At 44.8% G+C, this 21626-nt stretch overlaps 1 protein-coding gene across 1 annotated transcript; it reads left to right on the top strand.

The window, feature by feature from the left end:
- Positions 1 to 221: 221 nt before the first annotated feature.
- LOC124706424 (transcription factor WRKY45-2-like) lies at positions 222 to 1161 on the top strand. The gene has a single exon (XM_047238088.1). It carries the CDS (start codon positions 222 to 224, stop codon positions 1146 to 1148), a length of 927 nt encoding a protein of 308 aa, XP_047094044.1. The 3' UTR covers positions 1149 to 1161.
- Positions 1162 to 21626: the final 20465 nt, after the last annotated feature.

The following is a 21626-nucleotide window of genomic DNA, read 5'->3' as shown; positions in this document are numbered from 1 at the left end:
TTTGGCATGTGCTAGCTCTTCGGTCGTCGCTAGCAGCTGTCACCTATCCAAGGTACTGTACTCAGATGGATCCAATCCAAGGCTCCAAGCTCGGCCGAGAGTATAAATGCACTACCTTTCCATCTGGACTGCCACAGGCAAAAAAGCTTAGATCAACAGGCTAGCTAGCTAGAGACAATATACCACAGACACAGAGCAAGCTCAGCCATAGAGGAGAGGACATGGCAGCGCTCTTCAGTCCAGCTGCTTGCTCGCTTTCCAAGCTGATGGTGCAGGGCCGGGAGTCCGCGGCCGCCCTCGAGGCTCTTCTCCGAGGTGCGTCTCCCCAGGAGCACGGGGAGGTCCAGGAGCTCGCCGCGGAGATCCTCCGCTGCTGCGACCGCGCCCTCGCCGCGCTCCACCACGGTGAAGTGGCCGACGACGGTGCCGGCGGCAGGAAGCGCAAGTCCGGCGCAGCCGCGCGGACGAGGTCGAGCAAAAGGACGCGCGCGGACGGCGGAGAGGCGGCGGCGATGAGGGTCGAGAAGAAGTGGACGTCGGAGGACGGGTTCATCTGGAGGAAGTACGGGCAGAAGGAGATCCTCAACAGCAAGCACCCGAGGCTCTACTTCAGGTGCACCTACAAGGACGACAGCGGCTGCAAGGCGACGAGGCAGGTCCAGATGTCGGAGGACGACCCTTCCCTCTACGTCATCACCTACTTCGGCCACCACACCTGCTGCACGGACGTCGCCGCCGCCGCAGCCTCCGAGGTCAATGACCTTGGGGAGAAGCATCAGTTCGTCATCAACTTCGGCTCTGCTCCCGCAAGCAGCGGCTCTTCGCCGTGGCTTTCCTCGCCGTCCTCCTCCTCCGATGTCCAGAATGAGACCTCACGCTCGTCGCAAGGCGTGTGCTCGCTGGAGGAAGGAGGGGAGGAGGAACTCCGGGTGATGGAGACCAAGGTCGAGCCAGCGTCGTCAGACTTACAGACGGTGGCGGAGCCTAGCTCGTCGGCCGACGGTTCTAGCTCCTCCCCTGTTTGGGACCCCCTGGCCGCTTGCTCGGACTGGGATTTCTTCGGCGAGAGCTCCTTCGATTTCATTAGCGAGTTCATCAACTCCGACGACCTTGCTCTGTACCAATCGTGCGGTGCGCGCGTGGATTAATTACTCCGCGCGCTTCATAGTTGATAGATCATAGATTGCAAATGGCAGGTGTAATTTTGCGATGGGTGTGGTGATTTCTATGTTATTAATTTGTTGCGGTGAACACGGGCGTGAAACGGTGAAAGTGAGTGTGATTCTATATATTTCTAGTTTTCTACTGTCTAGATCATGCATACGCCAAGTTGACAATACTAAATAGTACTGTGTTAGTTTTTGTGCGAGCTTCCGGGCCAGCTGCACGCCTGCCTACAGCCTTGCAGGGATAATCTGTGCTTATCTCACGACGATGAAGTATAATATTTACTGATAAATTTAAGGTAGGTGTGTCACTGTGACAGACCTATAGACTATGAATATAGCAATACAAAAGAATACAGAATGTACTTTAGAAGGTGTATTAATTTTTTTGGGAGGAAAGGCTAAGATGGCCGGTATAATATGTAAATGTTCACATCAATAACCTCTCGGTGCAACCCATGACCAATAAGCACCGATATATTTAGTCTATATATATGACTATGAGGAAGGCGTGGTTTAAACCATACACATGTTGATGCTTTGCGTGAAGACATAATACAGTAGAAAAAGCAACGTTAGGTGAGGAGGAGGGATCAACTTGGCCATTTAAATTAAACAGAGCAGGGTTTTCTTTTAGCGGAGGAATGGTACATACCGATTTTTTTGCTAGTTCTAGATTTACCGAGAATTAAGTTAGTTATACGACGACTCTAGAACCGCTAGATTTGTATCGTGTTCCGTGCAAATGAAAATTACATAAGGGTGTTCAATTGCACATATGTACGTGTGCAGCTGCACGCTCTTTTTTCTTAGTTGTACATGAATAGCACATAAAACCGGGTGAAAGAGAGAGAAACTACAGTACAAGCATATGCTTCTTAAACCTTGGAGTTTATTAAACTCTTATAGACTATCATCGAAGGTCCCTTGAAAAAACCTTGATCGTCTCTGGATATTGTTTCGACTGCCCTTGATGTCTGCAAGTGACATGGGTATACCATATTGGGTACTCGATATGGACAACCCTTGTACGGATTCAAGAAGGAGCATACGAGGCCCATGAAGCCCAAGGATAGTCCAAGAATAGAAACTATACGAAAATAGGCAAGTATTAGTCATATTGGGTAAACTAACATAGATCATTGTAACCGACCCAGATGTGGACTCCGGGACCTAGCCCACTATATAAGGGCTAGAATGAGCCATCGGGAAGGGCATCAAAACTCTTGTAACATCACATGTTGTTGCAAACCCTAGTTTTAATACAATCTCGGCGATTTTAGCCTCTAATTCATTTTCATCGGATACCTAGTGAAAGCTGTTAAATACGCCACTTTTTCTCACGTTTAAACCCTTAGCTAAGTCAAGAAATTGATTAAGTTTACTACTCAACTTGCCACTAATGACTAATTAATGCAAAGATGTGCAATATCTTCTATTTTGAATGATATGCAGGAAATCACGTCATAATGGCAAATGGACCCGCAATTATCGAAGAAAATCGCGTCGAGAGTACGACAAAGTTGACTACGCTCGAAGAGGCGGTTCTAGGGACTTTAACGGGCATCGATACGGGCAAGCCCCACCCGTACCGTCCGCCTATACCATGTGCCACAGCCTTCCTGAGGTCAAAACCTATAAGTTTCGTGAAGGAACCGACGCCAAAAAGAGAGCCATTCGTCGTCAAATAGAGCCTCCATCCACCAGATCCATCTGCACCACACGTAAGGAGATCCACCACCATAGTTCATCAATTCCATCTCCAATCTCCTCCATAGCCATAGCCATCACCATTGTAATAGAGATCTCCTTCATAACTCGGCGATCATTGTAAGAATATTGTGATTTCAATCCAAGTATTTGCAACAATGATTTCTATCTTTGTTATTGATGTTGATATCATGTGTGAGTAGTCCTCATGGGCTGCGGGTTGGGGTGAATCCTTGCAACGTTTATGTGCATCTAATCTTATTATATGTGTAAGGATTGAATATGAGTTTTGCAATCTTGTATCCTTGTCTTTTTTCCTCGTTTCGATTATCTGCAGTACCCATATCATTCGGATCCATCAAGGGAAGAGGTGGGATGAGTGGAGAACGGTGTGCTACCGCGAAACCTCGGTGACGTAAAGGAAAAAAGAAACGGTACATGTTTAGTGATTCATTTGGGATCATGGCATAATCATGTAGCTTAATGTTTTGGTCTGTATTCATATGCTTAATAACTGTTGTTGCTCGTGGCCGTGAGAACAGTGGTTGGACCAAGAGACTCTTATCACCTCTGGCTTTAGGGGCAAGAGTATTTACGGCTGTGCTACTCACAAATATCTTATCTCTATTTTATTTATTACACATTTGCGCTTCAATTATATATGTATGCATAGCTGCAGGAGAAACCTTAACCCTTGCCTACTTCCATCATTGAACACAACCCCCTTCAAAGTACACTAGAAAGGTCCGGTAAACATAAAATCAAATTAACTAGCAAGTATTGTAGAAGTTTCCTTTACACCATTTTAGCAGTGCTTCCCAAGGTTCAATTAAACCTAGGTCTACTAGACAAAAAGCTTATCACACTACAATGTGTAATCCGGATTGAAGGAATCAACCTTTTTCCCGGCACCGTTGCCGGGGAAGCAATTTCGCTATTCCGGTAAGGTTACTAAAGACCTTGTTAGTGAGTTTTATTTTTGTTTTAAGTTTTCATTTACTGTTATTATTCTCTACTTGAAAACCCAAAAAAATTAGTCACTTGTTCTTTTACAATCATAGGAGAAAATACCAAAAAGATAATTACCATGACAGAAAAGAAGCTTGGGGAATATGCTATCTCCGATGATTTTATTCGTGCACCCATAACTCAGCCCGTTGATACAGCAGAGAACTATGAAATTAAGCCTAACCTTTTGAGTTTGGTTCAGCAGAACCGATTTGGAGGCTCAGCCGCTGAGGACTCAGGTATGCACTTGAATACATTTACTGAAATATGTGATATAATGCGCATTAAAGATGTTGACCCTAATGCGGTAAAATTACGCTTGTTTCCTTTTTCACTAAGAGGAAAAGCAAAAGACTGGTTGCTAGCTTTTCCTAAAGGCACTATTACTTCATTGGACGAATGTACTAATATATTCATGACTAAGTTTTTCCCACCAGCAAAGACTATGCAGTTGTGTTCTAACATTACAGTGTTTTAGACAAAAAAGACTGCGAGTCACTAGAGCTTTCTTGGGAAAGGATGAAAGAAGCCACCATGAACTCGTCCAAGTCATGGAATGGAGGATTGGTTAATTTTGCACTTATTTTATAATTGCCTTAACCCAATGTCAAAGTCTATGCTTGATACTTCAGCTAGAGGAATATTCATGAGCAAGCCAGTTGAACTGGCAAGTAGACTTCTAGATGATATGCAAAGCAACCATGCCCAATGGCATGTAGAAAGGAGAATTCAATCATCGAAGGTAACAATGAAGAGCTTACGTCAAAGGTAGATGAGCTTATAAATATTCTTAAGGGTAAGGAAAGTACCCAAGTTAATGTCATCACCAACTCTAATGTTGAGGAAGTAGACTTCATAGCAAGAAACATTAAAGAGTCAAAACTATGGCTCTAATTTTCCAAAACAATATACTAATACTGCAGGAGTTCCAAATAATAATTACACTAATGGTAGTGGAGCAAGCAATGGTAATGTTTCAATTCAAAACACTTTCAAAAAAAATTATGCATGCTCAAACTGAACAGAATAGCACACTTTCAAAGCTTACTGAAAATCATATCACTATGGTTAGGAAATTTATCTAATCAAAGTCTTTCTCTTGAGAACGATGTTGAAGTTCTACAGGAAAGGAAAAAAGACAGTTGAGGCACAATTAGGGAAGATGGCTGAAAGCCAAACTATAATACTTGCAAGATTTGCAAGTAAGACAGAACCAAACCCCGTTGAAGAACTTAAGATGATGAGGATCGATAGAGAAGCAGAAGCACATGAAGAACTGTACTATAGCAATGCTCCAACACTAGAGTACTCCGTAGAAGATCTAGTGAAGATGATCATGGTCAACTACCCCAAAGTCGATGAAGGTAATGGTGCCATGTACCATCAATTTAGTCATGAAGTAGCATGCAAAGTCCGTGAGTTAGAACAACAATATATAAGAAGCTAGTTTAAATACTCCCAACTAAGCTTGATGATATATTTGAGCCCACTATTAAGATCCATACTGGAACAAATGAGGTGGCTACACTTTGTGATGTTGGTGCAAGCGTCTCTACCATTCCAAAAAGCTTATTTGATAAGTTAAGAATGGAGTCATTTAAAACTATTGAGCTAAGACTTCACTTAGCTGATTCAACTATAGACAATCGTAGGAATTAAAGATAATATTGTAGTAGATATGAAAGGATGTCATGCTCTTATTGATCTTGTTATTATGGATATGCCTGAAGATCCTATAGCTCCTATAATATTAGGAAGGCCATTTATTAGAACTATAAAAGTTCTAATCAATTTGCATGAAGGGAATGTGAGAATTGGACTACCATCCAAAGACACATTTGTAGTACACTTTCCTAGAAAGAAGAAGGCCAAACATGATGATAATGGGATAATCACCTTGAAAGCTAATTAATTTGGAGTGGGCCGGGTCTTCCACTTCCAACATCTAGGTGATCAGCATCTTGGTCAACCTAATCGACCTTAACTAGAAGCGCTTCATGGGAGGCAACCCATGCTTATTAATTTTTCTATCTAGTTCTTGTTTAGTTTAATGCTTTATTTGTTTGTTTGTTTTTGTTTTTAGTAAAGAGTGTTCATGAGATCCTTTGGAACAGAGGAGAAGAAAATAAGTAACAATGCCTTTCGATTTTATAAACTAACAGTTGAGCATTCTTGACCGATAGCGAAGTAGTACCGTGAGGGAAAGGTGAAATCAGCAAGGACCACCATGCAAGGCTAAATACTCCTGGGTGACTGATAGCGAAGTACTATTGTGAGGGAAAGGTGAAAAGAACCACCAGTGGGTAGCGAAATAGAATGTGAAATCATGCAGAGCTCCCAAGCAGTGGGAGGGGAAAGTAATCTCTGGCCGCGTGCCTGTTGAAGAATGAGCCGGCGACTCATAGGCAGTGGCTTGGTTAAGGGAACGGAACCCACACCAGAGCCGTAGCGAAAGCGAGTCTTCATAGGGCGATTCTCACTGCTTATGGACCCGAACCTGGGTGATCTATCCACGACCAGGATGAAACTAAGCAGAGGTCCGAACCGACTGATGTTGAAGAATCAGCGGATGAGTTGTGGTTAGGGGTGAAATGTCACTCAAACACAAATACACTGTTGTTATATCCTTAGTCATTTTCGAGGTAATGTTGATGTACAAGGGCCTGTGAAGGAATGCACCAAAATTAAAAATTTCGCAGGTTCCAGTAAGTTTAACGACCATCGGTACAGTGGGATCCGCCCGTACCGCGCGCACATACCACATCTTCAGCCCGAAAGAGAAAAGTTGGAAGTTTCGTCAAAATCGTCCGCAAGTTCAACGACCATCGGTACGGGCAAACCAGACCGTACCGCCCGACTGTACCACTTCGACGACGAAACTCCAAATTTTCGGTAAGGAACCAGTAACTTTCGCGACTATCGGTACAGGGGGGGATACAATTGTACCGCCTGACCATACCGAGTCGACCACCTTAAACCAAAGGCGGCTGCACCTGGTACGTCAGGATGCGCCCGTACCGTCCACCCGTACCACGCATCAGAAACGACTTATAGGCATGGAAGAGATAAATCTAATCAAAATTTCATATCATGTATCTCTCTCTCTCTTTCTCTCTTCCTCCTCCAAACTCAAAACCCACTCCTTTGGATCTTCAAATTCATTCATTTTTATTCGATTCCTCGCACTCCATCGAAGTATGGTACGATTTCTCCTCTGATCTTCAACTTTTTATCCGCGAATTCATGCTCTAGCTCTTGTCATTATCAATCTAGACTTAGGTCATATTATGAACTTCATCACCCTAATGAGCATGCTAGACTTCGAAATTAGAGGAGATTCTTTTATAAGATGTGTAGAGAATGATCATATGTTTATTTCTATCAGATCAGATTTTTATTTTTGTTAAAGTTTTAAATTTGTGCTTAAGATACTTAACTGCTAATTACTTTTTAGATGAACACAAGGACCGCTCGCGTGCAGTGGCTGCACAGGCTGCACTACTGATGGGCGTAGAGTATATACACTTATTCTTATCCTTCTCTTACGAGACCTGCAAAACAAAGCAAAATGTTTTGTGCCCTCAACCTCACCAAGCGGCTGTCAAGCACAAGGTGTGAGCAAAGATGTGAAAAGATAATAAATGCAAACAAGAAATAAATAAGCAATGATATGCATGGTAATGCAACGGTGTTAGAAAACAACGTGGTGTGTGGAACTAGTGGGATAGGTCTCTCTACTTGCACAACTCCAGAAAACAACTTGATATGCAAATGATGGTAAATAAATATGCAAGGATGGTGGAAACAATAATGGATGATATTTTTAGGTTTTATATTGTGAATGCAAGAAATAAAAGTTTTTTTTTGTATTTTGGGATTTTTAAATGGCTGAAAATAACAAGTGTGTATAAAGTATTGGAAAGTTGTTTCTATGATTAAAAATGACTGGGGTTCATAGTTTCACAAATGCACTATCTCTTTTATAAAGTGGTAGACAATGGAAGACTAGAATTGACATATATGATTGCAACATAAAGGTTTCATGACAAGTTACTAGTTATATGGGCATCACGTCCTAACATAGAGATCTTTTGTTTATTAATCTCTCTTATACTCCACCAAGATGCAAACTAAATCATAACACCCTAGTAATTAAGATAAATTAGAGTATAGCATTAAGTTCTATGACATGAAGTTAAAATAAGAACATGCAGATCTAGTCATGGAGAAGTGGCAAGGTCACCCCACATCCCCGGTAGCTTGGTATTCTCTTTATGCCTAGTGAGGTAACAAAGTAAGGTAAACACCCGAGTGGATCACGGAATTTTTGTCATTTTCACCGCACTAGCCATCCCCCGTTACTCCATCTAATGCATATGTTCCCCTCACACGCCCTCGTACACAAGTTTGATTAGAAAAAGTAAACAAGAACGGGGTACATAATATGCATCTACTTTCACAACTGAAACAAAACTACTGTAATCTCAAACATATATTAACTTATAAAAAGATCCACCACAAAGGTATTACATAGATAACCGTAATCATGTTCAGCAGCTCATACGATGCTAATTAGTGAAGCTCAAAGAGAGGAGAGATACATAAGTTACTTCCACAAACCCCTAGTCCAGGGGCAAACTACTCCCTCTTCATCATGGTGACGATGGTGGAGTCGTTGGAGGAGGTGGAGACCACGCCGGCAGCGCCCCTCCGAAGTTTTCCCCCTCCAATCTGCAGCTCCAGGTCTATGTTTTCATTTTTCTATGTTTTTGCGGCGCTTCCTTCCGAAAGGCATCGGGGAGTATTTTTATAGACGTTTTTAGGTCAAGAAAGAGGTCCGGAGAAGAAAACGGATGGCATCGGAGGCTCGAGGTCCAGGATGGGGCACCCCACGCGGCCAAGGAATCTGGGCGCGTGGGCCTACCCCTTTTGGTCCTCGGACTTCCTTTTTTGCGCTTCCTTGGCTCGTACTCCTTCCTTCCAAAAATTGATCCTCGTAAAATCTTAGGAGATTTGGACGTCGTTTGGGTCCCTAAAACATTAAAATATAGAAAAAAGGATTTTCTGACTATGTAGGGTTAATTCCAGAAAAATAGGGAAACTGTGAAATATCGCTAAAATCAATATAAACAATGATATAACCTGAAAGATCGAGATGTCGCCTAGAGGGGGGGGGGTGAATAGGCAATTACAAACTCTTGCGGATTTGTCTTGTAAGAATGCGGAATTAAACTAATGTTTGGTTTACAAGCACAAACCCTAAATATGCTAAGCTCAACTAAGTGTAACAATATCAACTAGAGCTAAGCAAGATAGGCACAAGATATATGTAGCACAAGTGATAGCAAGATATATGTACTTCAAGCACGATGGCTATCACAAGGAAAGAGAGCTCGGGTATAGAAATAATTGAGGCACGCGGAGACGAGGATGTATTCCCGTGTTCCCTTCCTTTGCAAGAAGGTACGTCACGTTTGGAGGAGTGGAGGTCCCACAAAGGATTCCCCACGCCACGAAGGCTCACCCTATTCTCCGAACCACACCCACGAAGGATAATGGCCCTTTCCTTATGGTTAGCTTTTCCTCCGCTCCGGAGATGGCAAGCTCCACAACCACTTCACAAGCTCCACGAAGGAGAAGCCCGGGCCTCTTCACAATCTTCTTGAAGAGATCACCGGAGCACCAACCGCCAAGCGAACTAGGAGGTCTCCCTCCAAGAGTAACAAGCTCACGGTCTCTCACTCAAACTAATCGTGGTGGAGAGCTCAACACTATGCAATGATGCAAAGCAAGAACACTAGAGGTGTTCAAATCCTTCACTCTCAAATCTCACCCAAGAAACAAATGGTAAGATGAGATTGGAGAGGAAGAACAATGGGGAAAGTCTACAAAAGACTCAAAGATCTAGATCCAAAGGGTTCCCCTCACTTAGAGGAGAAATTGATTGGTAGGGATTGTAGATCGAGATCTCCTCTCTCAAATCCTCAAGAATGGGCAAGAATCATGGGAGGAATCAAGGGGGGAAGCAAGTTCTTCAAATAGCAACAATGGAGGTGAAGAAGGGGAAGAACTAACTCAGCTCAAGGTGGAAGAAGCCTATTTATAGCTAAGGGGGAAATATAACCGTTGGGGAAAAGTTGGGCTGAGTCAACCGTCGAGGAGGCCGGTCAACCGGGCCTGGGGCCGGGCCGTCCGGTCCAGGGCCCGGTCGGACCGGGCCACAGACCGGACCAGCCGGTCCAAACCGGACCAGGCGCCGGGTGCGGGTCTTTGTCGCGCAGAACCTACGCCGGGGAGGCCGGTCCACCGCCCCGTCAGACCGGACGAGGGGCCGGACCCGGCCGGTCCAAACCGGGCCTGTGACCGGGCCATGACCGGGACACTTCTGTGTCTTACAATACATGGCCCGGTTGGCACCAGTCCACGGGCCGGTTTGAACCGGGCCGGCTGGTGGGACGGCCGGTCACGCCGGGTGAGAAACCGGGCCAGCAGGTAAAACATGTTATACAAAAACTGTGATAACTTTTGTGTCTGGACCCCGATTGACATGAAACCAATTTTGTTGGAAAGATAACGACAAATAGAATCCCAAAAAAACTAGAAATATGGAGACTCCTCACAGGATATTTTTAGATGAATCTAGAGAGGGAGTCTCCCACCGTCAAGAACCGGTGAAGACGTCCAAACTCGAAAACGCAATAGAAGATGCATGCGGATTCCGTTTTCGATGAACTTGGGCTTTTTGTAAAGCTAGCAACAAGCTCAAGAACCTCACACAGAGAAACACCAAGAAGCAATAGGGATATGAAAAGTATGCAAAGGATTGAGCTCCCTAAGACGATGTGATCAAGTTACCCAACCGAAAGCCCCTCTTGATAGTGCGGCTATCTATCCTATAATCCGGTCTCCCAACATCCACCTTGAGACTGGTAAAAGGAAAACCTAGCAAGGCCATACCTTTGCCTTGCGCATCCCGCTTGATCTTGATGATAACTCTTCGAGCTCCACTCAAGCCGAAATGCCTTACTTGATCATTGTTGCTTCGTGAAGACTCACAAATTCTCCCCCATACACCATGATGGGAAAGCTCCATTGATGCATATCTTGATGATGATCACCACTTGATGTCATCCTCTCATGACTATATGAGATCTCACTTTTGATGCATGCCCATGGAAATATACCTAACCCACATAGACAACACAAGTGCACATATATGATGGGTTAGTTCATAAAGCATAATTGACAAGGCTTACCATACCACATGACTTTATGTGGCACATTCTTCATGCTTCATGTGTTGACCAAACTTGAATCTATTCTTCAGTCTCTGTATTGGTCAACCTTGTATCTTCTCATGATCTATCATACTATCTTGAGGTGTATAAAGAATTCTTCACTTGGAATCAAGCACTCAAGATCTTGATCATCCATTGCTTATCACATAAGCTAGAGCATGGCTAATATTGAGTTCCACATAGGAACTCCATCTTCATTGCTTCATCTTGATCATATCACATATATATCTTCAAATCAATGATCTTGATGCCAATACACAAGGTATATCTTTATCTTCATGGCATCCATACTTGAATCCAACACATGGAATACAAGTAGTACCTATGGAATATTCCTTCATATAAACTCAATGAAATCATTAATCCATAGGGGTTGTCATTAATTACCAAAACCACACATAGGGGCAATATACCCTTACATAACCCTTATATGATGCAAATATGATTGAAATCTAAGTAATAAAATGCAAAGTTCATGTATGCATTTTACATGCATCAACATCCCCAAGCTTAACCTATACTCGTCCTCGAGTATGAAGGTGATACAACTAACATGGAATTTGTATCTTAATACAATAAATGGATATCAAAGATGATTGCTATTGCTACATAAAGTCAAATGATTCAATCTCAAAGGAGTTGCAATATACAAGATAGTTTATGAAGTGATATCAAATATTCAATGTAAGGATGTTCAATGATAATTTACAAAGTGTGACACAGAAGAAAGTAATATGGACCAAACGAATGCATAATGAAAAGTAAAAGACATCCTAAAATGGTCATAGAGTATTCTTATAGAAATCTGAATATAAAAGGTGGACACTTTGGAAAGATAGATAACTAAGTAGAGGTAAAACATGAATAAGTCTCACCTAGCTTTCAAATGCTTCAACTTAAGTTAATGTTTGCAATGTGGTATTCATTGGTGTGGAGCTCTCATTACCCCTATCATAGCATCTTGAATGGTTAAGTTGAAAGTGAAAGCAAATATGAGTAATGTGCTTGACAAAAAGTATAGGTTGAATGCCTCATGCCCCGCAAAAAAAATACCTCTCCAACTGGCTACTCAACTCGGGCCACAAAGCAAGTTCAAGTTAAAGTCATTGCAAGTAATAATAGTGTCATCAAGAGCGTCAACTGGGTATCTCTTGTCCCAGGACATGGAACAAGCCCATTTCAAAATGACAAGACAAACAAACACAATGAACAATCTCAGCACTCTTTTTATTTACCAAGGGTATAGCTTTTTATTGTAAAGTGCATGACTGAGGGTCCACTATTGTGTGTAAGTAAATTTCCACAAGCTCACGGTCTCTCACTCAAACTAATCGTGGTGGAGAGCTCAACAGTATGCAATGATGCAAAGAAAGAACACCAAAGGTGTTCAAATCCTTCACACTCAAATCCCGCCAAAGCAACAAATGCTAGAATGAGATTAGAGAGGAAGAACAAAGAAGGAAATCAACAAATGACTCCAAGATCTAGATCCAAAGGGTTCCCCTCACTTAGAGGAGAAATGGATTGGTGGAGATTGTAGATCTAGATCTCCTCTCTTAGATCCCTCAAGAATGAGCAAAGAATCATGGGGGAATCAAGAGATAGGGCAAGTCCTTCAAAGTCAACAATAGAGGAGAGAGAATGGAAGAACTTACCCCGTCCAAGGTGGAAGAAGGTCTATTTATAGCCTGGAAGAAAATAGATCCGTTGGAGATAAAAACGGGCAGAAAAACGGTCCAGCCGGCCAGCCAGCCGGTCCACCGGGCCAGGCGCCGGACAGGCCGGCGCACAGGCCGGCCGAGCCGGCTAACAGGCCGGACTAGGGCAGGCAGGCCGGAGCGGCCAAAAGGGCCCAACTGGGAGTGGTTTCGTACATGGGCCGGGATACCCCTGGAGCGGGCCGGTGTGCACAAGCCCAGCGGCCGGTACCCACCGGCCAGGCCGGTGGCTGGCTCGGCGAGGCCGGGAGGTGGGCCGGATTTCGGGACCCCCTGGAAAACCTTTTCTTTTCCTTTTAAACAGAAAAATGCTCCCGAACTCTGATTGACATGAAACCAATTTTGTTGGAAAGATAATGACAAATAGAACCCCAACATATGAGACTATCATGACACCAACTTAGAGCCATATTTTGAATTCTTCACTTGGAATCAAGCACTCAATATTTTGATCATTCATTGCTTAACACATAAGCTAGAGCATGGCTAATATTGAGTTCCACATAAGAACTCCATCTTCATTTCTTCTTCTTGATCATATCACATATATGTCTTCAAATCGATGATCTTGATGCCAATACTCAAGGTATATCTTTTATCTTCATGGCGTCCATACTTGAATCCAACACATGGACTACAAGTATTACCTATGGAATATTCAATCTCCATAATCTAGAGCATGGCTAATATTGAGTTCCACATAAGAACTCCATCTTCATTTCTTCTTCTTGATCATATCAATATATGTCTTAAAATCGATGATCTTGATGCCAATACTCAAGGTATATCTTTTATCTTCATGGCATCCATACTTGAATCCAACACATGGAATACAAGTATTACCTATGGAATATTCATTCATATAAACTCAATGAAAAACATTAGTCCATAGAGGTTGTCATTAATTACAAAAACCACACATAGGAGCAATGTACCCTTACATCTTATACCTTTGCCGGAGCCTAGATGAGGGTGGTCAGTGGGAAACTATAGCAAATTAAGGTTAAAAACCTGGATGCAGTCTGGTTGCGGCCTTTTTTGACAACTTTACCGTAGGGGAAGCCCCTACGGTGTAGATCTTTTAGAACCGATAAAAAGGATTGTACAAAATTTCACCAGCAGCCAGACAAGAGAGGGAAAAATACATCAAGGAGAAGGAAGTGAAAGAGATAAAACATCAAATTATACAAAGATCGAAAGCACCCAGTCAATGAGTGGTTGAACTAGCGTAGCTTTCATTTTGAACTCGGTGAATCATCATATCATTCTAAAATTTCACTCTACATCTACCCAAGGAGGGAGCTCGATTCGAAAAATGTAGTCATTTTCCTCTCTTTCCGGATATGGACTTGGAGGCTTGGACTTCTACTCATCCTTATGTAGACTTGGAAGCTTCGACTGAAGATCTTGCAATGAATCTCAAAACGAATGGGCTGAAGTTGGTGGATGGAGAAGCACTTCAAGTTGTTGATTAGCTTTGTTCCCGATCCTTGATGTTGTTAGAGCATCTTCGGCCGCGTCCCCCAAAACGTCCCCCAAACGGCGTCGGATCGAGCGTTTTGGTGACGTGTTTTCTTCGTGCCTCGTTTGAGGAACGTCGCTCCCCCGCAGCGCCCCCCCCCCAAACGCGGCCCCCAAACCTGTTTTTACATTAAAATACTCATTTTTGCATTCTCATTTTAATAGAGAAGAGAAACATTACACAAATTAATACATAATTGAGAACATGGTTTTCCACAAACTAAGACATAGTTTGGAACATGATTTCCACCAATTAAAACATTGCAAAATGAGAAACCTAACTATAGTTGGCCTCACAGATTTCATATGTTCGTTGCCAAGAAAGAACACTCTCATGCACTCTCAGTCACCTAAACTGGAAAATCTAGCTAGTAATGATAGCCCTTTTGGTTCTTTGCAGGGAGAACATACAGAAACCTCTGTAACCATTTTCGCTGCGAAGAAAGGACACTCGGCGTGATCAATCGTGCTCCTCTTCGTCGTGGTCGTGGTAGTACCGACGTCAGGACGTGTCGTCGAACACCTCACTACTAGGAAAATGCATGTCTGTTGCGCACGTTTTTGGAATTCTGTGGCGCATATTTCATGCGCCACAGAAGCCACCCATCCTCAAACTCCTCCAACCTAAACGCGCTTAACTTTTGAGTTCTATTTGATAGAGCTACCCCTCTACTGCTAAAGTTATTATTGATACTAGTGTCATATAAACCCTCTTAAGGCTTGTTTGTGTATATGTGTGCAGATGTGTGTGTAGTTTATGTGTGATATGTGTATATATATGTGTGTTTAGGTGTGTTCTAAAATTTCTAAAAAATCAAAAAGTATAAAGGAAATTCAAAAAAATGTAAAAAAAATAAATATTTACAAATTTCAGAAAAATTATAAAATTTTAAAATTTCAAAAAAACTAAATTTTACAAACTTCATCAATTCCAAAAAAATACAAATTTCACAAAATTTAAAAAAATTACAAATTTTTAGAGAGTTTCAAAGAAACTAATTTTTTCCCAAAAAAACAAAAAAAAATCCTTAAAGTTAAAAAAATGGAAAAAGAATCAAAAAATTCTAAAATTCCAAAAAAGTCTAAAATTTGAAAATAAAATTATCATTTTTCAAAAAAACTATAAAATCAGAAAAAATTTAAAATAATAAATTTATTTTTTAAAAAAATTAAAAAATCATTGAACTTCAAAAATTGGAAAAGATTCTAAAAATTCTAAAATTTCAAAAAATTCTAAAATTTCAAAAAATTCTTAAATTTTAAAAAATCTAGAATTAAAAATCCAAAAAAAAATTATGTGGTGCACATAGAAATATGCGCCACGGTGCATTTCTGTGGCGCATATAGCAATATGCGTCACAGAAATACACGCATATGGTTTGTATGCGCCACACAATTCCAACAATTCCATGGTGCATTTTTTTTATGCGCCACAGAAATATTTTTGTGGAGCATGCCTTTTTAAATGCGTCACAAAATACATACCTAAGTATAAGGGTTTTCCCAGTAGTGCCTTCACGTTCATCTCCTCGTTGGCTTGGTACGAGAATGTGAGCACGCAGTCGGCTTGGAGGTCGTGGAAGCGCGCGAACTTCTCCCAGCCGGTGTGGAGGTACATCTTACCGCGCATGTCGAACATCACGTCCACTGGCCACCAGCAGAAGCCGCAGCCAGCCTCCCGCAGCTGCAGCGCGATCGGCTCGTTGTCAGCGACGAACTTGGCGAACTTGTCCGGCAGCCTCTGGATGCCGAGTGGGTAGAAATTGAGGACGGCGATGAACTCGAACTCCCCCCCCCCCCCCCCCCTCGAAAGATGACGATGTCGCATGCGACGGCGACCGTGCAGCCCTTGCTGCTCCAGCACGGCCGCGGCCGCGTCCACGGCCACGACCTCGGCCTCGACCTCTGCCTCTACCAGCCATGGAAAGGCCCTCGACTCTTGAGATGGTGGCAGCTAGGATTGAGAGAGAGGCGCTAGGGTTTGTGTGTGAGGAACGATGCGAGAGTGCCCCTTTTATAGGCCGGAGGAGGCGGGGGAGCGGTGGCGCTCGTTAACGCCGGTACGGAGAGCTAGGCGCGACGAGACGCATCGCTGCGCCTCTGTGGGAACTGCACCGTCGCTACGCGCCAATAACTTCCGTCGCGAGGTAGGCGACGGTTAGGTTAAACTTGAATGTGCCAATGACGCGTCGGGCCGCCACTCCCCGCCTCGTTTCTCGTTGTGTCCGACGTGCCCGGAGCGTCCCCTGTGGACCGGGACAGGCTCGGGGCGCCGGACACCGTTTTGGGCCGCACCGGACGGAAGGGGCTTTGGGACGCGCGGCTGCCGGCTGGGAATGAAAAAATGCCTGACGCGCCCCAAAAACCTTTGGAGATCCCTTGGGATCGCGGCTGGAGATAGCTAGCAGTCTAGTACCAATAGGTGCTTTTGTTTTTATCTATTTTTTGTGTGTGTTTTGTTGTGTCAGACTATGTCTTGGGTGTGTGGGTGTGGCAGGGACAGGCTCACACGTCCCTGTAGAAATTAAGAATAACGATGATCTATGGTGACTTGCCGTTTCTTCAATGAAACGGGAGCTCGAGCCTTGTATGTTGGTGGGGGATGACCTGTTGATGTTGAACTTGAACTTGTATGCATTGTATACTCTGCCGTGTTGTGCCTTTATTAAGTTAAAGTTGGGCTATGGGTCTTAGAGCATCTCCAGTCGCGTCCCCAAACCGTCCCCCAAACCGCGCCGGATTGAGCGTTTGGGGACGTGTTTTGTTCGTGCCGCCTTTGGGGGACGTCGCTCCCCAGCCGCGTCCCCCAAACGCCGCCCCCAAACATTTAAAATACTTTTTTTATTTTTTTATTTCAATTTCCACAAACTAATACATAATTTGGAACGTGGTTTACACGAAAACACAGTTTGGAACATGGTTTTCCACAAACTAATACATAGTTTGAACCATGGTGGACACAAATATAAAATTTTGCAAAGAAACTAAACCTAACTAGGCCATGCATCGAAGGTTTCGTGTGTTCGCTGCTAAGAAAGAACACTCGAGGGCACACCCGATCACCTAAACCGGAAAATCCAGCGGGAGGATGGTGCCCTTGTTGGTTCTACCGATGAGGCGAACAGGCAGAAACCTCCGTGCACGTGTTCGCTGCGAAGAAAGAACACTCAGTCGTCCTCCTCGTCGGTGCTGTCGCCCTGGTAGTCCCGGCGGCACCGCGCCTCGTCGAAGACCTTGACGCTCATGTCCCTGTCGCCGAAGTAGGACAACAGGAGGATGAAGCCGGCTTGGAGGCTGTGGTGCCGCGCGAACTTCTCCCAGCCGATGTTGAGGTACATCTTGCCGCGCGCGTCGTAGATCACGTCGACGATCCACCGGTAGTAGCCGCACGCAGCCTCCCGCAGATGCATCGTGCGCGGGCGATCGTCGCCGGCGACGTAGTCGGCGAAGGAGTCCGGCAGCCTCTGGATGCTGCGCGGGTCGCCCTTGAGGACGAGGATGAACTCGAACCGCACGCCCGGCTCCACGTCCATCTCCGACGATGATGAAGCCGGCGGCGTGGAAGGCGACGGCGAGCGTTCAGCTCTGCCGCGGCCACGACCACGACCACGACCACGGCCGCGAGGTCGGCCTCCGCCTCTACCGGACATAGCGTCGAGTCTTGTTGAGATGGTGGCGGCTAGGGTTTGGGAGAGAGGCGCTAGGGTTTGTGTGTGAGAGGGACGATGAGAGGCGGCCCTTTATAGGCCGGAGGGAGGCGGGGAGCGGTGGCGCGCATTAACGCCGGCACGCAGAGCTAGGCGCGACGGGATGCGTCGCTGCGGGAACCGCACCGTCGCTGCGTCGGCCGCGGGAACCGCACCGTCGCCGCGGGAACCGCACCGCCAATCAACTTCCGTCGCGAGGTAGGCGACGGTTAGGTTAAAAATTTATTGTGCCGCGCGACGAGTCGGCCCCGCCACTCCCCGTCTCGCTTTTCGGTGTGTCCGGCGTCGCCGGTGCGTCCCCTGTGGGACAGGGACGGGCTCGGGGCGCCGGACACCGTATGGGGGCGCGCCGGACAAAAATGGGCTTTGGGGGACGCGGCTGGAACGTTTTTTTTTTGTCCGGCGCGCCCCAAATCCCTTTGGGGGACGGTTTGGGGGACGCGACTGGAGATGCTCTTATGTTTTAAAAAACAGGAGCTTGAGCCCTTTTTTCCTAAAAAAGACACTGGCAACTTACAAGATAAAAATAAATGCTTATCCTCAAGTAAGCTAATGTCAGAGACGCTACCGTGAGTATTGCGTCACAACATGTGACAGAATGGAACCCACACGAAATAAAGAAAATGAAAGTGTCAATCCTCCATGGGGCTTTCCTTTGAGTCTTGCCAACATCTAATCATAGATCATGTGAACACAGTAGCCAGCCAGCCAAGCCAGCTGATTTCACGTCTGCAAGTTGTTGATAGTCCACTCAAGGCTGCATTAAGACAAAATTTTAAGTGATGTTAAAGTCGCTGCCAAAGAACACGTTGAGTCGAGCGCATCATGCACATGAGATACTGCTATGCCACTAGCTAGGCTGACAGCTTTGCCATCGTTCACCAAGGGGAAAAACAATCAAGTTGAGCATTCGTTAGCTCAGATGATTGACAAAAACGGTACGCATCTACCGTTTCAGATATCAGAGAACCATCTGTTTTCTAAAAATAGTAACAAAAAAGTTATCAGAACTCTCAAGTTGAAGAAAAAGAATAGTGTACCCGCCTACCCGGGGGAAAAGGATAATTAGCATCGATTTTGTTAATGCCAAGTTGCCCATTGTGTTTAGCTTAATGAGGATATGTCAACTCCTATCTCGAATGGGCAAGTTCATTAGCTTAACTAAATCTTGTACATAATAAATTCGTTTAACTAATGGTTCCTTCAGTTGCATGAAATGGGCAGCATGAGTTGTATTCTGAAAGAAACATACCATCTGATGAGATGGGTTGGTGCGATAGATGTGTAGCTCCTCTTGTCTCTTCTGAAGTTCGTAAATTTTTTTTTGCGAGAAATCCACCGATCTATTAATAATCATCAACAGTAGTACAAATAGCCCAAAAAGTAAAAGAAATTACAAATTGGTACTCGGACCACCTAGCGACGACTATAGAGACTAGCACGAGCCCAAGGCGCGCCGCTGTCCTCGCCCCTCCATCGCCGGAGTCAGGCAAAGCTTGTCGTAGTAGAGTTTGTTGTAGTAGACAGAAGTCCTTTTCAAGAAAACCACACAAAACCCTCACTAGGAGCAAACCCATTAGCTATTGTTGACGAGGGAATATCCAACCGGGTAGGACCAGGTAGCATGATCCAATCGCTTCCCCGATGGGCTCGCTCGCAAGGATCCAGATCGATTTGAAGACCCAGACGGCCCATAGAAGATCAACTTCAAGGACAAACCAATGAACCAACAATGGTAGTCGACTTAGCTTATGGGCGAGTCTCTTATATAAGGTTTGGCTAGAGGAAGCGAACCCTATATCACATTCGTCTACTATTAGCCTCCATCTCCGCCTCTAAGGACTTGTAAACACATCATCATTACAATCAATACATGAGTAGGATTTTACCTCCACCGCGAGAGGCTGAACCTGGTTACATCGTGTTTATACCAATCTCATCCAAGATATCCAATGTTGCCAACGCTCGCCACCTCATCTAAGCTACTGTAATAGAATATGTCTCAACAATACATCGAAAATCGTGGATCTAGAGACCGGAATGTCGTAACGGCAAGGCAAACCTCCATTAGAACCGCTCTTGCCCAAGACAGGAGTGAACGTTTTGCTCAGGGGAGCTAGGCAGACTTGGACCTCTCCAAACACAACTGGGGCGGTGGAAAACACCTTGACCAACGATGAGCTCCCAATTCCTAAAGACGTAACCAGTAGCCAGATACAAGTCGGCCGAGTTGGCACACCCAGATCTTAGATCGATTTCCACCTCGAGGACCACGATTATTATTTTCGAGAAAACGCACGAGATTTTGCGCTTCATTTCATTGAACGGGAAGAAGACATCGGGGGTAGAACCTCCAGGAGGAGGGACACACACACGACACACACGGTCGTCCTCACCAAACGACTACAACTTGGTAAGGAGGTGCCCTCGACTATGATGATGGAGGAAAACATGGGGTTGCACAACTATGACAGCTTGTTGTCAGCTCCGAAAAGGTCGAAGCTAGGTTTTTCATCCGCCACTGCGCACCTGGTCCTCAGAGCATATAAAGACGGGTTAGCCTTTTCTAGAGGCCCACCAACTTGTCGTCCTGACTCGTTCTGTATATCTTCACACTACATATTACACACTACAAACCCTTCCACTGTCAGAACCTCTCACTACCAGATCAAGCCGTCATCATGTCCAACCAATTGTCGATGTACTTCTGCTTGCTAGATCAGATCCATCCATGGCCTTCGTGCCCTTGTTGCATGCGCGTCGGCCCCAAGCAACTAACGCGCATGTGCAGCCCACCGTCAGGAGGCGATGCCCCCATTGTCGTTCCACGGCTCTTTGGACTTGCTGCGACCTCCTTTGACATCAACGGGGGCATGGGGTTGGGAGGGGGTGTGAAGGGGAGGTAGTGGCGCGCACCTAGGGTTGATTCTCCATCCATGTCACCCTAGGAGATCAACATGGGGTCCTCTAAAACTGTGCATCTCAAAATAACCCAAAACATAAGTTGTTGCCACGGTGCGATGAACCATGAACCCTAGGCAACAGATCAAAATCAATGATGGCAAATTGGATAAGAAAAAATTAACATTAGCTGAAAGTTGCCACGTTCCGCGCACTAAAAAAATAATGGTTCTGGTGCAATTCGTATCAATGCATTATTATGGCTGTTGCAACGTGCAAGTGTGAACGGCCCTGAAACGACTCTGGTTAATTTACGCGCCATTAGACGCGGTAGATGATCGAAGCGCGCGTTGGCCCAGCGCGTCCGTATTCGGAACGCCGTGTGGGTCAATAGCCTCACTCTCGATCAATCGAGCTCACCTTGGCATGTGCTCTTCGGTCGTCGCTACTAGTAGCTGGCAAACTCTGCAGATTAAGATGTATCTCAGCTCGGCCACGAGTATAAATGGACGCCACCTTTCCCACCGAAACCTCATCGAGCAAAAATCTTAGATCGAGAAGAGTAGCTAGCTAGAGACAACAAAAAAAGAACACAAG

This window comes from Lolium rigidum, chromosome 4, assembly GCF_022539505.1.
Source record: "Lolium rigidum isolate FL_2022 chromosome 4, APGP_CSIRO_Lrig_0.1, whole genome shotgun sequence".
In the NCBI taxonomy this organism is placed as follows: domain Eukaryota; kingdom Viridiplantae; phylum Streptophyta; class Magnoliopsida; order Poales; family Poaceae; genus Lolium; species Lolium rigidum.
This window is presented reverse-complemented; position numbering and strand designations above follow the sequence as displayed.

Excerpts from the sequence above, each read along its gene's own strand:
- LOC124706424 (XM_047238088.1), top strand. The coding sequence starts at position 222 with ATGGCAGCGCTCTTCAGTCCAGCTGCTTGCTCGCTTTCCAAGCTGATG.